Here is a 20,419-nt window from a genome sequence, read left to right as displayed (position 1 = left end):
CCCACACAGAAACGCGCTGCCGCAGGAAGCTGTGTGTGTGTGGAGACCTGCACCGGTAGATATTTTCAATGGCAAAGGATCTCTGAAGCTTTATATAGTATTTTTGGGACAACAAAAGCTAGCGATTAGTCACTGAACATTTCAAGTAACCTCAGTAACCTGACTTGCAATTTGCTCTGTGGCAAGACTTGGCTTCTCCTGTTTATGGGGAGAGCCGTGACCCGGGTAACCGAGGAGAAGCTCTTGCAGCTGTATGTGAGGGTGACTCACTTGCCATCATGCTGCTGGCTGCACGGACATACGGGACCGTGCAACGAAGGCAATGGAAAAAATGTTTCAGTAGGTTTTAAGTCTGTAGCCTTATTTCAGGAACATACGGAAATGGAAGCAGACAGCGACTCTAATGTGTATTGGAGCAGACTGACCTTCCTTGAATCCATTGTATTTGGGATTTGTGGAGCTTGATACCACTTCTGTGGCACAGAGTTGCTTCTACCTTTGCTGGAAAAATACATGTCATTCCATGCATGCTACACCATGCGTGTATCTTATATAGCTGTAATTATAGCCCTGCAGAGCAAGTCAGTAGAGAGCAAAGGGTATTGACTTTCTATCTACCTGGACTTGTGCAAAGCATTTGACACTGTCCCCCATGAAATCCTTGTCTCCAAACTGTAGACACATGGATAGGTGGACCACTCGGTGGTTAAGGAATTGGTTGCACTCAAAAAATTGCAGTTAACAGCTTGATGTCCAAGTGGAGACGAGTGATGAGTGATATTCCTCAGGAGTTGGTATTGGGACCAGCCCTGTTTAACATCTTTGTTGGTGATATGGACAGTGGGATAGAGTGCACCCTCAGCAAGTTCGCCGACGACACCAAGCTGTGTGGTGCCGTCGACATGCTGGAAGGGAGGGATGCCGTCCAGAGAGACCTTGACAGGCTGGAGAGGTGGGCCTGTGCCAACCTCATGAAATTCAACCAGGCCAAGTGCAAGGTCCTGCACGTGGGTCGGGGCAATGGGGCGGAGAATGGACTGAGAGCAGCCCCGAGGAGATGGACTTGGGGGTGTTGGTTGATGAGAAGCTCAACATGAGCTGGCAATGTGTGCCTGTAGCCCAGAAAGCCAGCTGCATCCTGGGCTGCATCAAAAGAAGTCTGGCCAGCAGGTTGAGGGAGGTGGTTCTCCCCCTCCTTCTGCTCCAGGTGAGACCCCACCTGGAGTACTGCGTCCAGCTCTGGGGCCCCGAACATAAGAAGGACACGAACCTGTTGGAGTGAGTCCAGAGGAGGCCACGAAGATGATTAGGGGCTGGAGCACGTCTCCTATGAGGACAGGCTGAGAGAACTGGGGTTGTTGGTTGTTCAGCCTGGAGAAGAGAAGGCTCCAGGGAGACCTTATAGTGGTCTTCCAGAACCTAAAGGGGGCCTACAGGAAAGCTGGGGAGGGACTTTTGACAAGGGCCTGTTGAGACAGGACAAGGGGTAATGGCTTTAAACTGGAAGAGGGTAGATTTAGACTAAATATAAGGAAGAAATTATTTACTGTGAGGGTGGTGAGGCACTGGAACAGGTTGCCCAGAGAAGTTGTGGATGGCCTATCCCTGGAAGTCTTCCAGGCCAGGTTGGATGGGGCTTTGAATGACCTGGTCTAGAGGAAGTTGTCCCTGCCCAGGGCAGGGGGTTTGGAACTGGATGATCTTTAAGGTCCCTTCCAACCCAAACCATTCTATGATTCTATGACTTCCACTAATATGTTCCAGGTGATATTAATACAAACAGAATAAAACTTTGGCCTTGAGGGCAAAGCTTCAGCAAAAGGCTACTTGGAATGATTAAACCTATTGGGCAAGCCATGTCATCCTGAAATGAATTGACAAGCAATATTAACCTGACTGACACTCCAGCCTCCTTACCGGTCTGAAGCCCTGGCACTGACTGAAATGGCTGGCATCAGGGCGAGGGAGTGTGGAATGAGGAGGGGTCCTGAAGGTGAGTATGCTCTAGCTGGCAGCATATCTGAGTCTTGCAATCACTTAGCTGTAGAGTAAGAAGAAAAAAAAACAAATTTTTTTAAATTTTTTTTTTTATTTTTATTTTTTTCTGCTTCTGCACATCAGCATTACCTACTGCCTTATCCTTAATGTGTTGGGCATGGAATAGTTGCTGGCAGGGGAAGGAGGGCTGGGTATGGAAGGTGTTGCAGATACTGCCAGTTAAGTAAGTAGAAAATCTGGAAGGGGGCAGGAGAAGGAATAAAGGTGATGGAGAGAGGAAGAGCTGAATTCCTGCAACCTCTGTGCTCTGGTGTGTCACTTGCACCTTAGAAAAGGAAGCAGCTTGTAAGAAACTACTAATTTAGATAGATTATGGATCAACAGGCTTCAGTCTCCCATGAATTACATGACTGTTCTTATTTATTGCTGGAGGTTATAACAGGTTAACCCTACATATTGAGATTGTAAGATTTCGCAAGAGCAACGCAAAGTGTTTCACACATGGGCTGAACAACTGAAGTGTCTAGTCTGTAAAAGCTCCTGATCCAAACGCTGTAATTTGCAAAGACAAATGGAGCAAGGTTACATATTTCTGGTGGAGACTTACAAGAGGAACATACCTTCTACCTAGTTAGATTTTTCTCCTATAAGAAGAAAGGGAGAAGAAGATAAAGTAGATTAGTGCTATGTCATCCTTTTCTGTAAGAAAAACATCAATCCATTTTAGAATGGTTCTTTCTAGTGAAACCAAAACAGCTCTGATTTTGAAACCAACTCCATTGTCCTGGAGCTAGAATACAATGATTTGCAAGTTCAAGCTAAAACATAGCTTTGTGTATCTGATCAGCGTTATCTAAGTATCTCCTAAGTATAACACTGGAATTAAACTCTTGAACAAAAATGCTTCCCAGATACTAAGCAATTCTTTATATCTTAGTTTTTGCATAATGAAGTTACAGGACGCACTGTATGTGGATGAACATTTCTGTTTTCATAGTAGGTTGGTAGGAACATCTTATTTCATGTGGGATGACTGGAAGCACAGCTGCTTAGTATTTTGGTTTTCCTGGTATAGTTATCAACATGAGTGAAAATGTGCATACACAGATTTGAGAAAGTGGACAGACTGTCAAATCCATTGATCAAATGTTCAGCAAGAGAAAAGTTGAAGACATTTTTCAAGGCTGTAAGGCAGCTGTTAGTCTCTAATTCAACAGTGAACGGTGAGCCCTATAAGGTGAATCTTCTAACCGTTCTTTTGCAAAACATGTGTGCTCCTTGTTTTTACAGATATTTGGAGTTTTTTGTTTTTTTCTTAAAGCTCTTCAGCATGCACACATTCTCATCTTCCACCTCACTCTCCCAAATGCAATCATCTCTGTGCTGATTGACCTAAGTGATCACCATGGTTTCCAATTCAATTCAGGTCCCCAAAGAGGACTTTTAATTAAGAAGCTGTAATAGAATCTAGGAAAAAACTTCTAAGTCCCCAGTCTTAAGGCTGTGAGCGAGAGATCCCAGGGGTGTCTGTGGCCAACTAGTACAAGACTCTAAACATGTCCTTTCCAGAAAGGTCACATTCTGTGAAGAAAGCTGCATAAGTAAATCTTACAGATGTAGACATCCCTTGCAAAATTCCTAGGGATCACAAAAAGTTGAAAAGCTCTGCAATAGGCTGCTGTTGAGCAGTAGGTAGTTACCAGGAGAGCAGCAAGTTGGCAGCAGGCTCGTACAGAAATGGCCACATGTGAAGCTGTAACCACAGTTCGTGCAAGGTCCTCAGCCTCCCTCACAGCCAGCTCAAGCACCGCCGCAGCGCAGCGGAGCTCTGCCGGCGCTGCGGCTAGAGGACTTCGTTAGTGCTTTGCTACATGTAGAAGCAAACTTGTTTTGTAGCAAGACCCAAAGTATTTAAGAACTAATGTTTACAATCCCCATCACTTGAGTTGCAGATGTGTACACAGGTAGGATTTACAAAAGTACTTGGGATTGGTCTGTGTTCACTGCGTGGGGGACAATCCCACCTCGTGTGTGTGCATGTGTGGAGCAGTGTAAGCTGGTGGTTACTCAGCAGCTCATACTAATCTCCAGGAAACAACTTGTGCTCCCTGGACTGTGGATGCGATGCTTGGTAATGTTGTGCAGAAGCACTTGACAATGCTTTCACACCGGGAGCTCCAGCATTAGCCACGTATGAGAACAAAAAGTGGGACTGGAAAACACTTCTGAAGCCTTTCAAGTATGATATTTGCTGAAAAGCAAAGTTCCAGAAAACTGGAGCCACATATAAACTTGAGATAACTTTGGTGAATAGTTTCTGGCTGGAAGACAAAAAGGAAAATTTAAATGTTCTGTGTAGATTGTTTCAGGATTAAACATCTTGAATTTTTGTTTCAAAATGCTCTCCCTTCTGGCAATTCCCTCAAAACTTGTGGTCATATAAATCTGAGTTACTGAAGATACTACTTGAAGACTACTGTCAGAACAATATTTTGTTTAATTGGAAGTTCTTTTCAGCTCTTTATTTAGTTGAAAATGTCTGAAGTTTTTCTTTGGAATGTAGCTTGAAAGAATTTTTTTTTTTCAGCTTATTACTTCTCAGTTAGCTCGCTGAACAGAAAGTGCTTTGCAAGTACCCAAGAGGGGATGACGGGAAAACAGAAGAAATTAATAAATAAAAGCTTTGGTTGTGATAAGTCATCTCCTTGACACAGCAGCACTCCAATGCCAGACCTGGATCACTTGTACAGAGGTACCTGTACCTTGTAGTTGCACCAACATATGTCTGACGTGGGCCACTCTGCTGATTTACAGAAGAAGTCATATATACTGCATGAATATAACAAGTGAGTGGACACCTCCCTTAGCTCCTCCTCCACAGAAGAAACCTGGAAAAAAGACGGTTTGGAGGAGGACTGTGCCATGCTGTGACTAGGGCATGGTAGTCACAGGTGGGAGGCAGACTGCAGAAAGGAACAAAAACCGAGTCATAGTAATTTAACCAGTTCTGCACAGAAAAACACCCTCCCCGCTCTCGGCTCCGCTCCTGGCAGACTTGGTTTTCCAGCTGGTGAAAAATAGGGATGAAACATCTTCCTCGCTACCTTTGAAAAACACTTTGGTGTCCTCCAAGGAGATATAAGAGCAGCATTATTATAACGGGGAAATGAATTGCTTGCTTGCTGGATTTAGCAGCTTCCTGTTTTGGAAACCCAAGATACCATCTCAAATTTCTGTTTGTGGTCAGCCTAGAAGAGACGCCAAGGCTGCAACGCCTCTGGTGAGGCAGCGCTTCATTTGCTAATTGTCTCTGCCAGACAATGCCATTTACACTGAGCACAAAATCACCTCTAACTTCCACTGACCAGAAAATTGTTATATCCTTGAACTCCCATCCTTCTGAAACAGGACCAGGCACTGCAAACTCAGGCTGTTTATGCCAGCTTTGCAGTCAGGAGGCTGGCAAGGGGCCGCTTTACGTTTGCTCTTACTCTCTCAGATTGGTTTTTGCACTTTTCTGTCAGAAAAGGTGGTAGAGGTGGGGTTTGCCTCTGTGAGAGCTTTTCAGTGTGGAAAATGTCTCCTATTTGACAGTTTTCATTGCTCTTTTGCTGTGAGATGTTGCTCTTCATTTTGGAGGCCATATACCAGCGGAAACTAAGTTTGAGCCACAGCTCAGTTAAATGCTACAGTGGCTGCTAAGGGTGACAGAATAAGCCAGTGCTACCTAGGACTACTTTCTCTAACACCAGTCTTTAAAGATCAGTAGGTTATATTTTTTTCTTTGTTCCAAAGACTGGTTCAGGCACATCTGACTTGGATGTGACATCTCCTGAGGGATGTGGTTAAGCACAAAGTCAACACTGCTGCTTTAGTGACTTGGCAAAAACCTGACAGCCAGAGACTGTCATGGAAGCATCTCAGCAGCAGCAACGCTTCTTATCTCTTCCCTTACTGTTTATGAGACTGTTGAATGCCTGGGCTCCACACAAGGCAGGAATATACTGTATGTATCCCAGTTGGTTTTACCCATTCTGCAGCAGAAAGACAGAAACGGAGGTATGAATCAATAATTAAAAATTATATAACATATATTAAATTATTAAAAATTATTAAATTATTCTCAATGACCTTTCAAGAGTATCACGTCAAAATTACCACTGAAATATAACTTGGTTGTCTGCAAGGGAAGAAGTGATTCTGAATTAAGGGTGGAGAGTACCCAAACCATCTGGAGCTCCTCCCAGCAAAAATGAGAGGCAAAAAGGCTTATTTTCTTCCCATCTAAACAGAAAGGAGATATTGAACATCTATGTGATGCACAGAGGATAACAGGCAATGTTAGGATGGAAGAAAGATGAGTGATCTCCCTCAGAGGGGACTGACCATTGAAAGTCTCCAGGTTTTGCTGGGGTTCAGTTTTATGCCTGCAGTTGTGCCCCTGCTCAGAGGGACCATGGCAGCCTTCTCCCTCCTTCCACCCCACCCCCAGAAACCCCACACCACTGCTTTGCTTCCCCTCTGTTGTATCATGAGAAAGTCAGTCAGTATTTTGTTTGCTTCAATTTCCAGTTTTTAAGATTTTGTACTAACAGCTGAAGGACTTAATTCTGTAATTGCTGCAGAGGAACTTCGTTCTGCTTGAGTTATACTGAATACACTTGTAAACCAAAGCAGCCACAGTTATGAAGAAATGCTCTTCAAAAACCTTGTCCTTAATCTCATTTGAGTATGAAACTAAGGGGCTGGCTTTTTAAGGCCTTCTTGAAGCTTGCCCAAAAGACTAATGTGTAAATGTGAAGAATGCTCTGGAAGCTCTTGAATGGAGACATTTTATTTCCAAATAACCACAGGAGTAAGTGTTTGTAGCAAAAAGATTATTAATGGCATTGCAGCCAAAATAAGGTGAGTCCCTGAACTTGATGGCATAGTATTTGCATATTACCTTGGTATTATTTTCTCACACTACCTTTGTTTATTTTTACTGGAAGAAGCACAAGAAAAGCCTGGTGCTCGCTTAAATCTCCATAAATCCAATCATCTGAAGCTACATTACTCCTTTTTCCTGGCTCTGTTCCCCTCTGAAAGCACACCACTTGCATGCTCACTCTCGTTTTTCCCATGAACTACAGGGTGCAGGCCAAAATACCCTCTGCAACTGGTAACTTGCTAGGCACACTAGGTTCCAGTTAATGTAACAAACGGTTGTTTCATAATGCTTGAAGTATCTGTGGCATGAATATATTAAAAGTCCTGAAACCAGCAGGAAATAAGAGGAGCATTTTTTGTTTTCCACAGGGTCAATTTTATTCATCTGGTGAAAACATCTTACGACGACAAAAAAAGTTAAGCTACATGGAAAATCAATTCCGACAACCGCGGTAACAGTATTCAAGTGGCGGGTAAGAAACGCTCGTATGTGCCGAAGCTGAACACCTCTCCGTGCACCGGCTCGGGGAGGTTCTTAATTGTACCACCACGGGCTGCTCTGCAACAATGCAGTGTTGCGTCCCTATCAGCGGTTTCAGCTACAGACCAGCATGTGTTTCTGTGGGGAAAAGAGCTGGATGTTTTAGCATCCAGTTACTTGGGAACCTGCCTTGGTTTGCTGGAGCTGAAGGTGCGAGCCAGTTCATCACAGGCAAAGTCAGAGCAATGATCTCAGCAGCTGCTGGGTCAGTGGTCACCTCCCCTCCTGCCAGCATCACCGAACTGATAGATGTTTCAGCTTCTCATTTCTAAGAACATAATTCTTTATCCAACCATGCACTGATATCCTGCAGCACTGAACAACAGCTTAGCAGCAGGGAGACCATCACCTGGAGCCAGGCTTAGAGAATGGTCAGAGGGTTGGTCAAACCAGCACGAGTGAGGGGGTGCTGGTGAACCAGACCCTGCAGCTGGAGACAGCAGCCACCTCGCAAGAGAGAGCAGGCACCCAGATGGGCAGTGCAGTTGTCCCTTTGGCTCTCCTTAACCAAATACCTGACACAAGGGAGAGAGGTCTCAGCTACACGTGCTTGTTGCATAATTGTTGAAAATGCCTGCAATACAATTCTGTCAGAGGCAATTATCGCTGCAGCGCAGTTGCTCTGGGAAGCCTTCCTCTCCTAGGCCAAATCACAACTACCAAATCTCGGTTGGTTCGGCTGAAAAAATATCATGGCAGTGACGTCTTTTCACTAAAAAGGATTGTTTCTCATTCTGCTGTCATTAAAACCAAATATTAACTAGCCAAACTGTCTTCACCAAGACTCTCCAAAAATGGAACATTTTTTTTAAACAAAATAACTGCAATTCAAACTGCAGCAGTCAGTGCTGTGCCAACTTTGGTATCCAGCCAGTGAATTTTAAAGTAAACATCCTCCAGGACTGTTCTCCATTTGGATTTATTAGTCATTACCAAGAAAAGATAATTAGCACTTCTGAAGCATTGTGATAATCAGCAGCATGAACTGTTACCAACAGAAACGGACTGGGGTACTCGTGCAGCGCAGGAATATGGCAGCTCTGCCGTATTCCCTGTACAGAATGAGTACACCAGTGGGCAGATCCTCAGCTGGAGGAAATGCTCATAAATACCAACAACTCCAGTGGGGCTAATGACAGTTTACACAGGGTAAAGCAGGGAGGGGGGTTGTTCCCGGGCCTGCAGTGCTTCTCCTTCTGTTATCCTGGAGGCAGAGTCATTTTTGTTACAGTATACAAAGCTTCTTGTTGGTCAAAGGCAATGGTAAATACTATTCCTTTACTGCGCAACAGAAAAATAGGAGCTAATTATTTTTCTTTTGTATGCACCCTGCCAACACAAAGGAAAATAACCTTGTGGTGGAACGAGAGGAATCTGGGTATACCTGCATCCTTTAGGCAAAGATGCCTTTTTTCTCTTCCTCTTTCACAACTAATGAGAAAACTCTGTTGGACTCAAGTCAGTGCTAAAACTCACAGAACTGGCATTTCACTTATTGTTCCCCAAACTTCCATTACTTATGATCATCTGTAATAACCATATGAGGGATGGGATGTAAATCTTACCCTCTCAGTCTCAAACCCTGAGCATTAAGCATGCCAGGCTCCCAATGAAGTATTACCTACTGAGCTCAGGGAAGTCAATCTATTAGATTTATCGATGTTCCTATCTAAATAAATACCACAATACAATTCTGTTTTGGTGAGCACTAGTAAGAAATGTACCTAGAGGATTAATCCCCAAAATACTTGCAAGTCTGAAACAACCGCCCTCTTTCCTGCACCGTACAGAGCATTTCAGGTCAATATAACAGTCCTCCAACCAACAGCTCTTTGTATCCCTGAGAAGCACGCAGCAGATCTCAGGACTGAATCCAGTTTGCATGCAAAGTACTTTGTCTGCAACTGACAGAGGGGCTGTGGTGAGCTGTGCTGGCAATGCATACCTTACCCATGTAATTCCTATTGATGCTGATGACATTTACCTGTGTACTTCTTTGCCATGTCTGAAGCAGAGACTCTCAGGACTGCAAATCTTATGCCAGCAACACTCCTTAATGCACAGGACAAATACGGGCCCACCCTGGCAACATGGAACTGGCAGATACACTCAAAGCACTGGTGCACGTTTGCTCCTTTCCTAGGAAGACGACGGCTGTGTCGAGTCTGAGAAGAAGTTCGCCTGCTGGCAACACGTGTGATGGGCTGGTGGCTGTTTACAATCTACCCACACAGAAGTAAATGGGTCTGTGAGTGTTTGCTTCTCAGCTGCTGCTGGGAAACAGGCACCCTCCTGCCAGGTCACAAACCAGCTCTGTTACACAGGAAAAGCGGTTCCTGTGTCACAGAGGTGGATGCATAGTTTGTACTCAAACAGCGGTCCGTTACACAGAAGTTGCTATGGCAGTGCTTTGCATGTACATGTTGCACAACAAAATGGTGATGTTGGACCACACGGACTCTTTTTTTGTGTCCTACACAGAAGGCTCGCTCCCACCCTGGGAACTATGGAGCCGAACAAATACCAGGATATAATATCGATCTATATATATATCTCTACTTAAGTCTATTGTCAGATTGCACCTGACTGGAACTGGGTTTAAAACACCTGGGTAACAATTTACATATTACATGAACAACAACGTCTCTCCCCCTCCCCTTCCCCTTTTCCCACCTGCAGCGCAGAGCAAGCCAACTCCATAGCAAAAGACAGCAAAATGGGTCTCTGCTGCGTCTTTCTGTCTTCATGAAACTCATTTAATTCTGGAACTTTTAACACCTACTCCTTCCTCTGCTGCTGGTGCTATTGCAAATGAGAAATGTGGCCGGGTAACACTGTCTCCTTGGAAACCTGACTCTGGCCTAAAAAGCCCAGTTTGGTGCCTGTGTGGCACTGGAAAGCCAGAGACCTCCTGGGCCAAGCACCCTTCATAGCTGGGCTGCTTTCACTCCAGATCCCTCGGTGAACAGAGGAATGAGCTGGGCTATTGCACCAGCAAGATGTAATGGAAAAAAAATATATATCTTGGTCTGGGAGTGCAACAGGCTGCTGAGAGAAACCTGAGGGCAGCCTACTTCCCTTGGTGTGGGTGCCTCGAGGGGAGGCGTGGGGCAGGAGCTCTGCGACGGTGTGGTCTGGGAGCAGCGCGAGGAGCCTCCCTCTCCATTAGCCTGCAGATTTCCAAATAATTGTAAACAATGCTGACTTCAAGTCCGCTGCCAGAGCCTCAGGCTCCTTAAGAAATAACCCCTACTCATTTATTGCCTGAGGATATTATTATTTCTGGAATGAACTAGTTGCAAATCACAATACTGGGCAGAATTATAGTACAAACTGTGTTTTAGTGCAAACCCAGTTATGAAATAGTCACAAATCTTCTTTGGACAGAAATGGGCACCGAGCCTCAACCTTTTGTGTAGAAAAGTGCCCGAAGTTCATTTCCGCATCATCTTCATCTTGGGACTGGTCTGGACGGGGCTGGCTTTTGTGTGTCGTGTGAGAGGACGGTACAGCTCTACTTCGCTGCCGAGGCCCAGGGGAGGTCAAGCACAGCTAAGGAGCAGCTTAGCAGGGGATATGCCAGCTGCATCCCCCGCGCCAGCCGTGCCAGCCGTGGGGAGGCTGGGCGGATTAGGAGCTCTTCAGATGCCTCTGGAGATCACTCTTACATCTGATACACTATGTAAAATGATCTGCTCTGCTGAAGGCTCAACTCTGCACCTCTAATGTGAAATTTCTACAGACAATTCAAAGATTTGGTTCTAAGAAAGAAGTAATTCACATATACACATACTGCCTTCAGCATACTTGAAAGACTGCTGCCATCTTTTATATCATGAAAAGATGGATATGGAAATGTTCTGTGCCAGGAATGGTAATGCAGTAAAGCACAGAGTTCAGTCACTACATACTGGTAGTCACTATATTCCTCACTAAAAGTGATGCAATAGGTGATTCATAAGAATGAAACTCAGAGTTTGTAATTAGCTGCTTCATGTAAGGCCTTTCAATAAATATGTAATTGGAGATACATATCTGGTTTTAATACTAGTTCAAGTGTGAGCTGATTTGGTCTTTGGTCTTTCTGCTTTTGTGAATCATACTGCAATAGCAGCTTTAGAAAAAGAAGTATTTTTAATTTAAATTGGTCTAGGCAAACGCCACACTAAATATAGTGAGCATACGCAGTATAAGAGCAAGGCAGGAAAAACAATTATCAAAATAGCTGAAATAATTTTGAAAACAGCATATACTGCATGTCAATATGGTTTAATTGTCATTCCTATCCTGTCAAATCTGTGTGGAGGCAGCCACATGCTTAAGCACAACTTGGTCAAATTAGTTGGTGCATTTACTCCTGTTTAGAGCAGGTCTGGGCTTTAACTCAGGGCCTAGGGTTTTTACCTTTAATGAAAACTGAAAGGTGCAAGTGCTTAGAACAGCTGTAACCTAGCATGATCTGTTCTACAGACAGTCACCTTGAACCAACACTTTGAAAGAAGCCTTGCTATTAACTTGAGCAGGAGGTGAGCCAGGCACCTGTGAAGAAAAAGGCATTCTCTATTTCTGCCTGTTGCAAATTCTTCTACAGTTAGGCTTGTCTCAGCTAAGTGTATAGACCTGAGCCCTGTCCTGGAATTATTTTGCCCAGTTCCAGGTTACAATGGCACTTTTCTGTTGGGCTTTTTCATTGTTCATTTGTTTGGTTTCGGTGTCTGTCCATAGAATGAAGGTGCTTAGCTGCAGGCCAAAGTTTCAGAGCTGTCTGGGTATGACAGTGAATGGGATAACAGGACTGCTGGATTCGAGGTCCAGAGCAGTGAGGAAGCATTCGATGGCTGCTTCGTTTTTCCCCTGAGCTTGCAAGACCTCTCCAAGGCTGTTCCAGGCCCTGTGACTGGTGGTCTGGATCCGGATGGCATCTCTGAGGACTTTCTGGGCCAGGTCTTTCCGCCCAAGTTTGCTCAGCACCAGACCCTGTCAACAAACAAGGGATGAGCAGTTAACAACGGCACAAAACAGAGGAAGAAATGGAGCTCCTGGAGCTCCCAGCAAGATGGGGAGATCTATGAGGGCAGGCGCAGGAGTCCTATGGGGTGATCTCCACCTGTTTCTGGAGAAGAGTATTAATCAGCTGTTAAGCTCTGCTTTCTTTGATTGTGATGTATAATTTAAAAAAACAATTGTGAAAAGAATTTACACAAAGACTGATTGAGCTCTGCAAGTGCTCCTGCTGCGTGTTACTAGAAGAGCGTATACTGGTGCTGAATAGAGAAAGGCTACAGGCCCGTTAAGCACCCCTCTCTCCTTCAGTAGGTTACACTAGCTTCTAATCTCCAGGATAATATACACAGCTTCAATTACACTGAGTATCGAAAGAACTCTTGCACATGTGGAACATCCAGCTCTCAGCCCCTGCATCTTGACCATGTAAACAGGAAGAGCTGGAGATGCGTGCACACGAGCAGGGCTACGACCTTGTTGGCATCACGGAGACGTGGTGGGACGACTTGTACGACTGGAGCATCAACATGGAGGGGTATAGGCTTTTTAGAAAGGACAGGAAGGGGAGATGAGGAGGGGGTGTCGCTCTCTACATCAGCAACCGGCTGGAGTGCGTGAAGGATGGAGGACGAGCTGACAGAGAGCTTATGGGTCAAGTTTAGAGGACAGGGACAGACAGGGGACATTATGGTGGGGGTCTGTTACAGTCCGCCTGGCCAGGAGGACAGAGCAGACAAGGCGCTCTATAGCCAGGTAGGAGCAGCCTCACAGTCACAAGCCCTGGTCCTCATGGGGGACTTCAACCACCCTGACATCTGTTGGAGAGACAGCATGGCAGGGCACAGGCAGTCCAGGAGGTTCCTGGAATGTGTGGATGATAACTTCCTCCTGCAGGTGATAGAGGAGCCGACAAGGAGGGGTGCCATGCTCGACCTTGTGCTCACCAACAGGGAGGGGCTGGTGGGGGATGTGAAACTAAAGGACAGCCTTGGCTGCAGCGACCATGACACGGTGGAGTTCAAGATCCACAGGGCAGCAAGGAAACTACATGGCAAGCTCTCTGCCCTAGACTTCAAGAAGGCAGACTTCGGCCTCTTCAGGGACCTGATGGGCCAAGTGCCATGGGAGGCCGCCCTGGAGGGAAGAGGGGCCCAGGAAAGTTGGTCTATATTCAAGGAGCACCTCCTCCAGGCTCAGCAGAAGTGCATCCCGATGAAAAACAAGTCGGGCAAAAAGGCCAGGAGGCCGGCGTGGATGAGTAAGGAGCACCTGGACCAACTGAAAGTGAAGAAGAAAGCCTATAGAGGGTAGAAACGGAGACAGGTAGCCTGGGAGGACTACAAAGAGGCTGTGCGAGTGGCCAGGGATCGGGTGAGGAAGGCTAAAGCCCTGACAGAACTGAATCTGGCCAGGGATATAAAAAGCAACAAGAAAAGCTTCTAGAGGTATGTAGGGGACAAAAGAAAGTCCAAGGAGAATGTAGGCCCCCTCCGGAAGGAAACTGGTGTCCTGGTTACCTGGAACATGGAGAAGGCTGACATACTCAATGATTTTTTTGCCTCAGTCTTCACTGATAAGGGCTCTTGTCTCACCACCCAAGCTGTGGAAGGCACAAGCAGGGACTGCGAGGATGAAGAACCACCCACTGTACTGAAAGAGCAGGTTCGGGAACATCTGAGGAACTTGAAGGTGCACAAGTCCATGGGACCTGATGAGATCCATCTGCAGGTCCTGAGGGAACTGGCGGATGAAGTTGCCAAGCCACTGACCATTGTATTTGAGAAGTCGTGGCGGTCTGGTGAGGTCCCCGATGACTGGAAGAGTGGGAACATAACCCCCACTTTTAAAAAGGGGAACAAGGAGGACCCAGGCAACTACAGGCCGGTCAGCCTCACCTCTGTGCCTGGCAAGGTCATGGAGCAGATTCTCCTGGAAACCATGCTAAGGCACATGGACAGCAAGGACGTGGTTGGTGACAGCCAACATGCCTTCACCAAGGGCAGATCGTGCCTGACCAATTTGGTGGCCTTCTATGACGGGGTGACAGCATTGGTGGACAAGGGACGAGCAACGGATATCATCTACCTGGACTTGTGCAAAGCTTTTGACACTGTCCTGCACGACATCCTTCTCTCTAAACGAGAGAGGCATGGGTTTGATGGATGGACCACTCGGTGGATAAGGAGTTGGCTGGATGGCTGCACTCAGAGAGTGGTGATCAACGGCTCAATGTCCAAGTGGAGACCGGTCACGAGTGGCGTCCCTCAGGGGTCCGTGTTAGGCCTGACCGTGTTCGACATCTTTGTCGGTGACATGGACAGTGGGATAGAGTGCACCCTCAGCAAGTTCGCCGACGACACCAAGCTGTGTGGTGCCGTCGACATGCTGGAAGAGAGGGATGCCGTCCAGAGGGACCTTGACAGGCTGGAGAGGTGGGCCCGTGCCAACCTCATGAAATTCAACCAGGCCAAGTGCAAGGTCCTGCACCTGGGTCATGGCAGGCTGGCACAAATACAGGCTGGGCGGAGAATGGATCGAGAGTAGCCCTGAGGAGAAGGACTTGGGAGTGCTGGTGGACAAGAAGCTCAATATGAGCTGGCAATGTGCTCTTGTGGCCCAGAAGGCCAACTGCATCCTGAGCTGCATCAAGAAGAGCGTGGCCAGCAGGTCGAGGGAGGTGATTCTCCCCCTCTACTCTGCCCTGGTGAGACCCCACCTGGAGTACTGTGTCCAGTTCTGGAGCCCCCAACACAAGAAGGACATGGACCAGATAGAGAAGGTCCAGAGGAGGGCCACGAAGATGATCAGAGGGCTGGAGCACCTTTCCTATGAGGACAGGCTGAGAGGGTTGGGGCTGTTCAGCCTGGAGAAGAGGAGGCTCCGGGGAGACCTTACAGCGGTCTTCCAGTACCTCAAGGGGGCCTACAAGAAAGATGGGGAGAGGCTGTTTAGCAGGGCCTGTTGTGATAGGACGAGGGGTAATGATTTTAAAATAGAGGGAGGTAGATTTAGATTGGATATTAGGAAGAAATTTTTTACAATGCCAGTTGTAGAACACTGGAACAGGTTGCCCAGAGAGGTGGTGGATGCCCCATCCCTGGAAATGTTCAAGGCCAGGCTGGATGGGGCTCTGAGCAACCTGATCTAGTTGGGGATGTCCTGCTCCTTGCAGGGGGGTTGGACTAGATGACCTTTGAAGGTCCCTTCCAACTCTAACCATTCTATGATTCTACGATTCTATATAGAAAGACTTTTCCTCTGACAAATGGGGCTAGAGGGACACAGCCCCCTTCCAGCCTTCTAGGGGCAGGCTGTATGTAACAGCATGGGGCCCTCTGCCCTCCTGCTACTTGCACTCCAATGTAGAGCCTAAAGCAGTGTGAGGGAGGAGAAGGATGCAGGAACCTTGTTTAAAAAGCTGTCCTAAGGGTAAGAAAAGACACAAGTGGGTGTAACCATCTGGAAGGAACAGGAGAGGGAAGATGAAAGAAGTGGTAGGAAGAACATGTCTTCCTATAGGGCTCGCATGGACACGTCTGAACCCACAAAGCATCCTACAAGCCAGGCTCCTTTTAACTGTACAGCAGTCAAACACACTGAGCCCAGATGGTCACATGGGCTTTGCAGGCCACAACGCATTAGTGGCATTTTTCTGCTTCCTCCTGAAGGTGCACACACCAGGATGAACCTCCCACCAATTCCATCCAGGTGTGGTCTTGTGGAAGAAGCAGCCCACACTTTCATGTCACCTGCCAAGCTCTGCAGGGCTTCTGCCTGCACTCATCTGCGGAAGAGCTGGGAAGTGAGATGACAGCCTGACTTTGTGCTTCTTCTGGAACTACGTAGTATGTGGATGCACAGAAAAGCATTAGCTTCCTCTTTAATGTGTCTAATTGCCTTTAGTTGATATGAAAAGACATAAGAAACCTGAAATCTCCCACAACTAGAACCCAAGTAAACTTCTGATGAAAGAACAGTGATGCTTTTGGAAGTAGTGAAGATTTTTCCTTTGCTTTGTTTTGTTTGCTTTTCCAAAAGTGCCATTAGGTGCACGGTGCATCAGCATGACTAAGACCCTATGGCCAGTGATAGTACTAATACCTACAAAAACACATTACTTTCAGAGAGAAATTAAGAAACACCCATTTAATCAAGTATCGGTGGTACCATGAAAAGTTTAACTGCCTCTTCCTTGCCCATAATCTTGACCTGAATAATCAACCCAGTATCAAGTGTGATCACCTGAAGATGGAGTGGGGATGTTTTTTTCTTTAGGTTTCTCCCTCTGTCAGAAAATGGCGAGGGAATGAGGCCTAATCATACCATTCCCTTGCGAGCAGGCACAGGTGGCACAGAGGTACCCCAATGGGAGAAGCTGGTTCCTTTGGAGGTAGCTGCCCGGAGACGGCCACAGGCATGTAATGACAGACTGGAAGGAATTTGTGCAATTACAATTTGAGTCACCCGCTTGACAGGGATAATGAGGCACAGAAAGGGCAAGTAGCGTGGCCATAGCAAATCTGCTGCTGAGCCAAGAATAGACGGGAGCTATCTCAGCTCATTTGTCCTCAACCACAAAACCACTCTTCCTAAAAACTCTTCCTGTTGCGCTGACCCAGCAGAGCCAATTGTGCTCTCTGGTGGCCGGGGACCCATCACTGTCCTCACCCTGACACTAAGCAGCATCAAGCCTCTCGATGCTCTGGGAGGGCTGCTGGCCCCAGAGGCACAGGGGCCAGCGTGCCCCTGCAGCTGCTGCCTGTCATCCCTCTCCAATGAGGAGGGGAATTCCCTTCCCGGGTGACATCTCGCGCCTCTCAACAATGCTGCAGTGAAATCCGCCTCATCGTAAACTGCTTGTGCAGCACAGCTCCCTTGTCGGCCCCAGCACCCTTGTTGGTCAAGGACCAGAGGTTGGCATGGCCTCTCCCCCCGTGGCTTCTCAGTGTGGAGCTGCTGCATTTCATTTTGCCTGCGCTTGAGGAGGACAGAGCTTTGCATCTCATGGTCCCTGCAGCTGTTCTGCAGCACTGGGAGGAGGCTGTATGCAAACCCCACATACCATCTGCATTTGGGAGAGATGCTGAAGCATAGCCCACCAGTAAGTGCAGCCCACGTGAACATTTGCTCGTCAGCACTCAGTGTTGTGAGCATTCCAGTGTAGCTGAAAAAGCATCTGTGAACCCTCAGAAAGGGTGATTTCGGGGTCCCCCAAACCAAGGAAAAGTCTCCTGTTGATCCTTCAGTGCACTGCATGAGTGCAAAACTGCTATATGTTTTTGGGGAGAAACACAGGAGAAAACATCTGCTAAAGGAGTTAAAGATTTCCCCCTTCCTCCTTGCTTACATGTAGGCTGCCAAAGGCTGCCAAAGGCTGCCCAGGTCCAGGGCCCTTCCCAGGTGTGCCCACCATCTTGCTTCCCTCTTGTTCTGACCCAGAACTGCCCCGTGGCCGCTTCTTGCCCATGTGCCTGGATTTCCATGTGGTGCAGACAAAAGATGCTGGGCTTCAGGCCTCAGCCCAAGTGGAGGTTGGGGTATGGCCAACCCACCCTCCAGTCCAGGCCTTGCCAATGTTCCCAAATCCCAGTGCTGAGACTACTCCTTCACCCAGAGTGAGCTGTGACAGATGGTGTCAGCCTTTCCAGTGAGGCTTAACTGAACCGGCAGAAATATGCTGCTGGACATTTAAAGGACAGGTTGAACAACATTAATTCTGTGTGCAGGAGAGTTTCTTGCTTTGGGTTTCCTCTCTCCCTGCCTCCTCACCCCACTCCTTGCAAACCACACACATTTTGTCAGAGCTGGAGGCTGCACAATCCACAAGCCTCACAAAGACGCAGCACTGAGCACTTCAGTTTTTGTTTCCCTGAGGTATGTGCACTTGAGAGCTTCTCCTTGCTACTGAATTTCTTATTTCCCCATGGAGTCTGGCTTGCTATAAACAATGCCTGCATGTTGTTGCTATGTAGGTCCAGCTGGAATCTGCCTACAGTGCAAAAAGAAAAAAAATATATATAAATTCAGAAAGCCACCCACTGACAGGCAATTTGCATTTTTATCTGGAAGATATTTTTTTAAAAGATTTTTCTAATGAAAGTTCAGTTCCTGAGTTTCTATGGAAACTCATCTGCTTGGTGCGCATGCATAATTTCATAAAGTCAGATCTCAGGAAGATGAGCAATTAGTATAAATATAGGAATGTGATTAAGGGTTTCATCCTCTTATTCCTGAAGATGGAGGGTGGGGCTGAGCTTTGTTGTCTTTCCTTGGTTTGTATTTGTGGTTTTGCCAAATTAATGCAGAAACCAGTGCATGAGGTGGCCTTGCTTGTCTGCCACCTCCTGGCTAGCGCTGGCACTTTTGGTTTTGCCCGGTTATTTTACTCCCAAAGATGGTGAGTACCGCTAAGTATGGTCTTCTCTGTCAGTGTTGTTGGTACTGAGTCAGGCCCTAAGGAGCAATGAGGACAGGCTATATTATAAATAGTAAAAAAAAAACCAAACCAAACCAAAAAGTGTGCAGGAAACATTTTGCCTTTGAGCTCCTGTGGGCAGCGTGTCGCTAGGCCTTGCAGCAGGCCTGTACTAGCCACACACAGGCATTTCACGTGCGGATGGCATTAACAGAGCTGTAGGTCTGAGGGTAACTTGTGCAGATTAATTTAATTTTCTTCTTTAGGTCTGAAAATGTACTTCAGTTCTTGTAAACAGAGGCAGAATAGTGAAGGTCGGGCTTTCAAGCCAGACTGTAAAAGACGGCGCTGAAAGCACTGGAAGGAATCCATCTGAGGCGAAGGGCTGCGGCACAGCAACACTGGCACATGGGCACGAAGGCAGAGGGGAGACAGCAAATTCGGTTTGCTGGTTTAGGGTGCCTTTTGCTGGCAGCTGGAGTCCTGAATTATTATTTTTTTTTAATTTCAGGGGAAAGGGGGATGCGTATGGGAAGCTTTTTCAAAGGTATTTTTGACCTTGTCCGCATGCAAAACAAACAAAACGCACACCACTTCTATAGTGACAGTAGGCTGGACTCTCTCGCCTTCAGTGATGTGATACTTAGTAACTGATACTTGAGTGAGGCTATTTTTGTTTTAGAATAGGAGAGGCATATTTCAATACAAGTTAGATGAGCAAAAAAGTGACTTGTTTTCAATTTCAACTAATAAAGAATGTGAGCAGAAGCCCCACTTGAAGTCACACTTCAGAAGGTCATGAAATTTTTGATCTGTGCCTTTATTTCCTTAGCGTTTGACAAAACCTCCTTAAAGGTTGTTAGCTCATAAAATTCCCAGAAAACAGTGCAGAAAATACATTATGGAAGACTACAAAATAAGCCTCATGTACAAGCTGGAGTTTATTTTTAGTAATGCAAGTCAAAACTTCCTCTGCAAATGTTTAGTTCAAACACCTGATGAGCAGCAGGGAGTTATCCTGAGTTCTGGCATCCTTGTCTCTTTCCACTAAGGTGGCACAGGTTTACTTATTCTTTCCTTTGGGGCTTGCACTGGAAAGAGATGTCCAGAAAAATGTTTTATTTAATTCCTGGGAGATGGCTTTTTGTTTTGTTTGCACGGTCATCTCACTCTTGGAGAATCTGTACAGGTGGACTAGACTCTATGTTTATAATTTACAGATTGAATGCAATTTCTCTCTTTCTTTGCACGAGACAAACTCCAAAGTGAGGTTGTCTCTGATGCTTTTCTCAACTGAGCAGAGCTTTTTTACCCTTTAATGTGTAAATAACCTAAGAGGTTTCCAGAATAAATTAGACTTTGCAGACTTTGCTGTTGGGCTACTGCTAGTGCATTAGTTAATTAATTTCAAGCTAATGGTGTACCCTTACTGTCTACTTCAATCTGTAATAGGGACATGTCACCAGTGGTTAGCAGGAAGGTGATCAGCAGCTGGCAAGATCAGGGCATGCTGCAGAAAAGTGCTTGTTCAA

At 46.4% G+C, this 20,419-nt stretch overlaps 1 protein-coding gene across 2 annotated transcripts in view; it reads right to left on the bottom strand.

Moving 5' to 3' along the window:
• Positions 1-6,816: 6,816 nt before the first annotated feature.
• The window catches only part of TTC7A (tetratricopeptide repeat domain 7A), a 180,021-nt gene continuing 166,418 nt past the window's right edge, over positions 6,817-20,419 (bottom strand). For both annotated transcript variants that reach the window (XM_086745752.1, XM_086745749.1), the window contains one exon: positions 6,817-12,445. In XM_086745752.1, the coding sequence (XP_086601878.1) occupies positions 12,224-12,445 (222 nt within the window). In that variant the 3' untranslated portion in view covers positions 6,817-12,223. The remainder of the gene's footprint in view (positions 12,446-20,419) is intronic.

The sequence above is a fragment of the Chlamydotis macqueenii genome, chromosome 3, assembly GCF_036417535.1.
Source record: "Chlamydotis macqueenii isolate bChlMac1 chromosome 3, bChlMac1.mat, whole genome shotgun sequence".
In the NCBI taxonomy this organism is placed as follows: domain Eukaryota; kingdom Metazoa; phylum Chordata; class Aves; order Otidiformes; family Otididae; genus Chlamydotis; species Chlamydotis macqueenii.
Note: the sequence above shows the minus strand (reverse complement) of the source record. Positions and strands in the feature narration are given on the sequence as shown.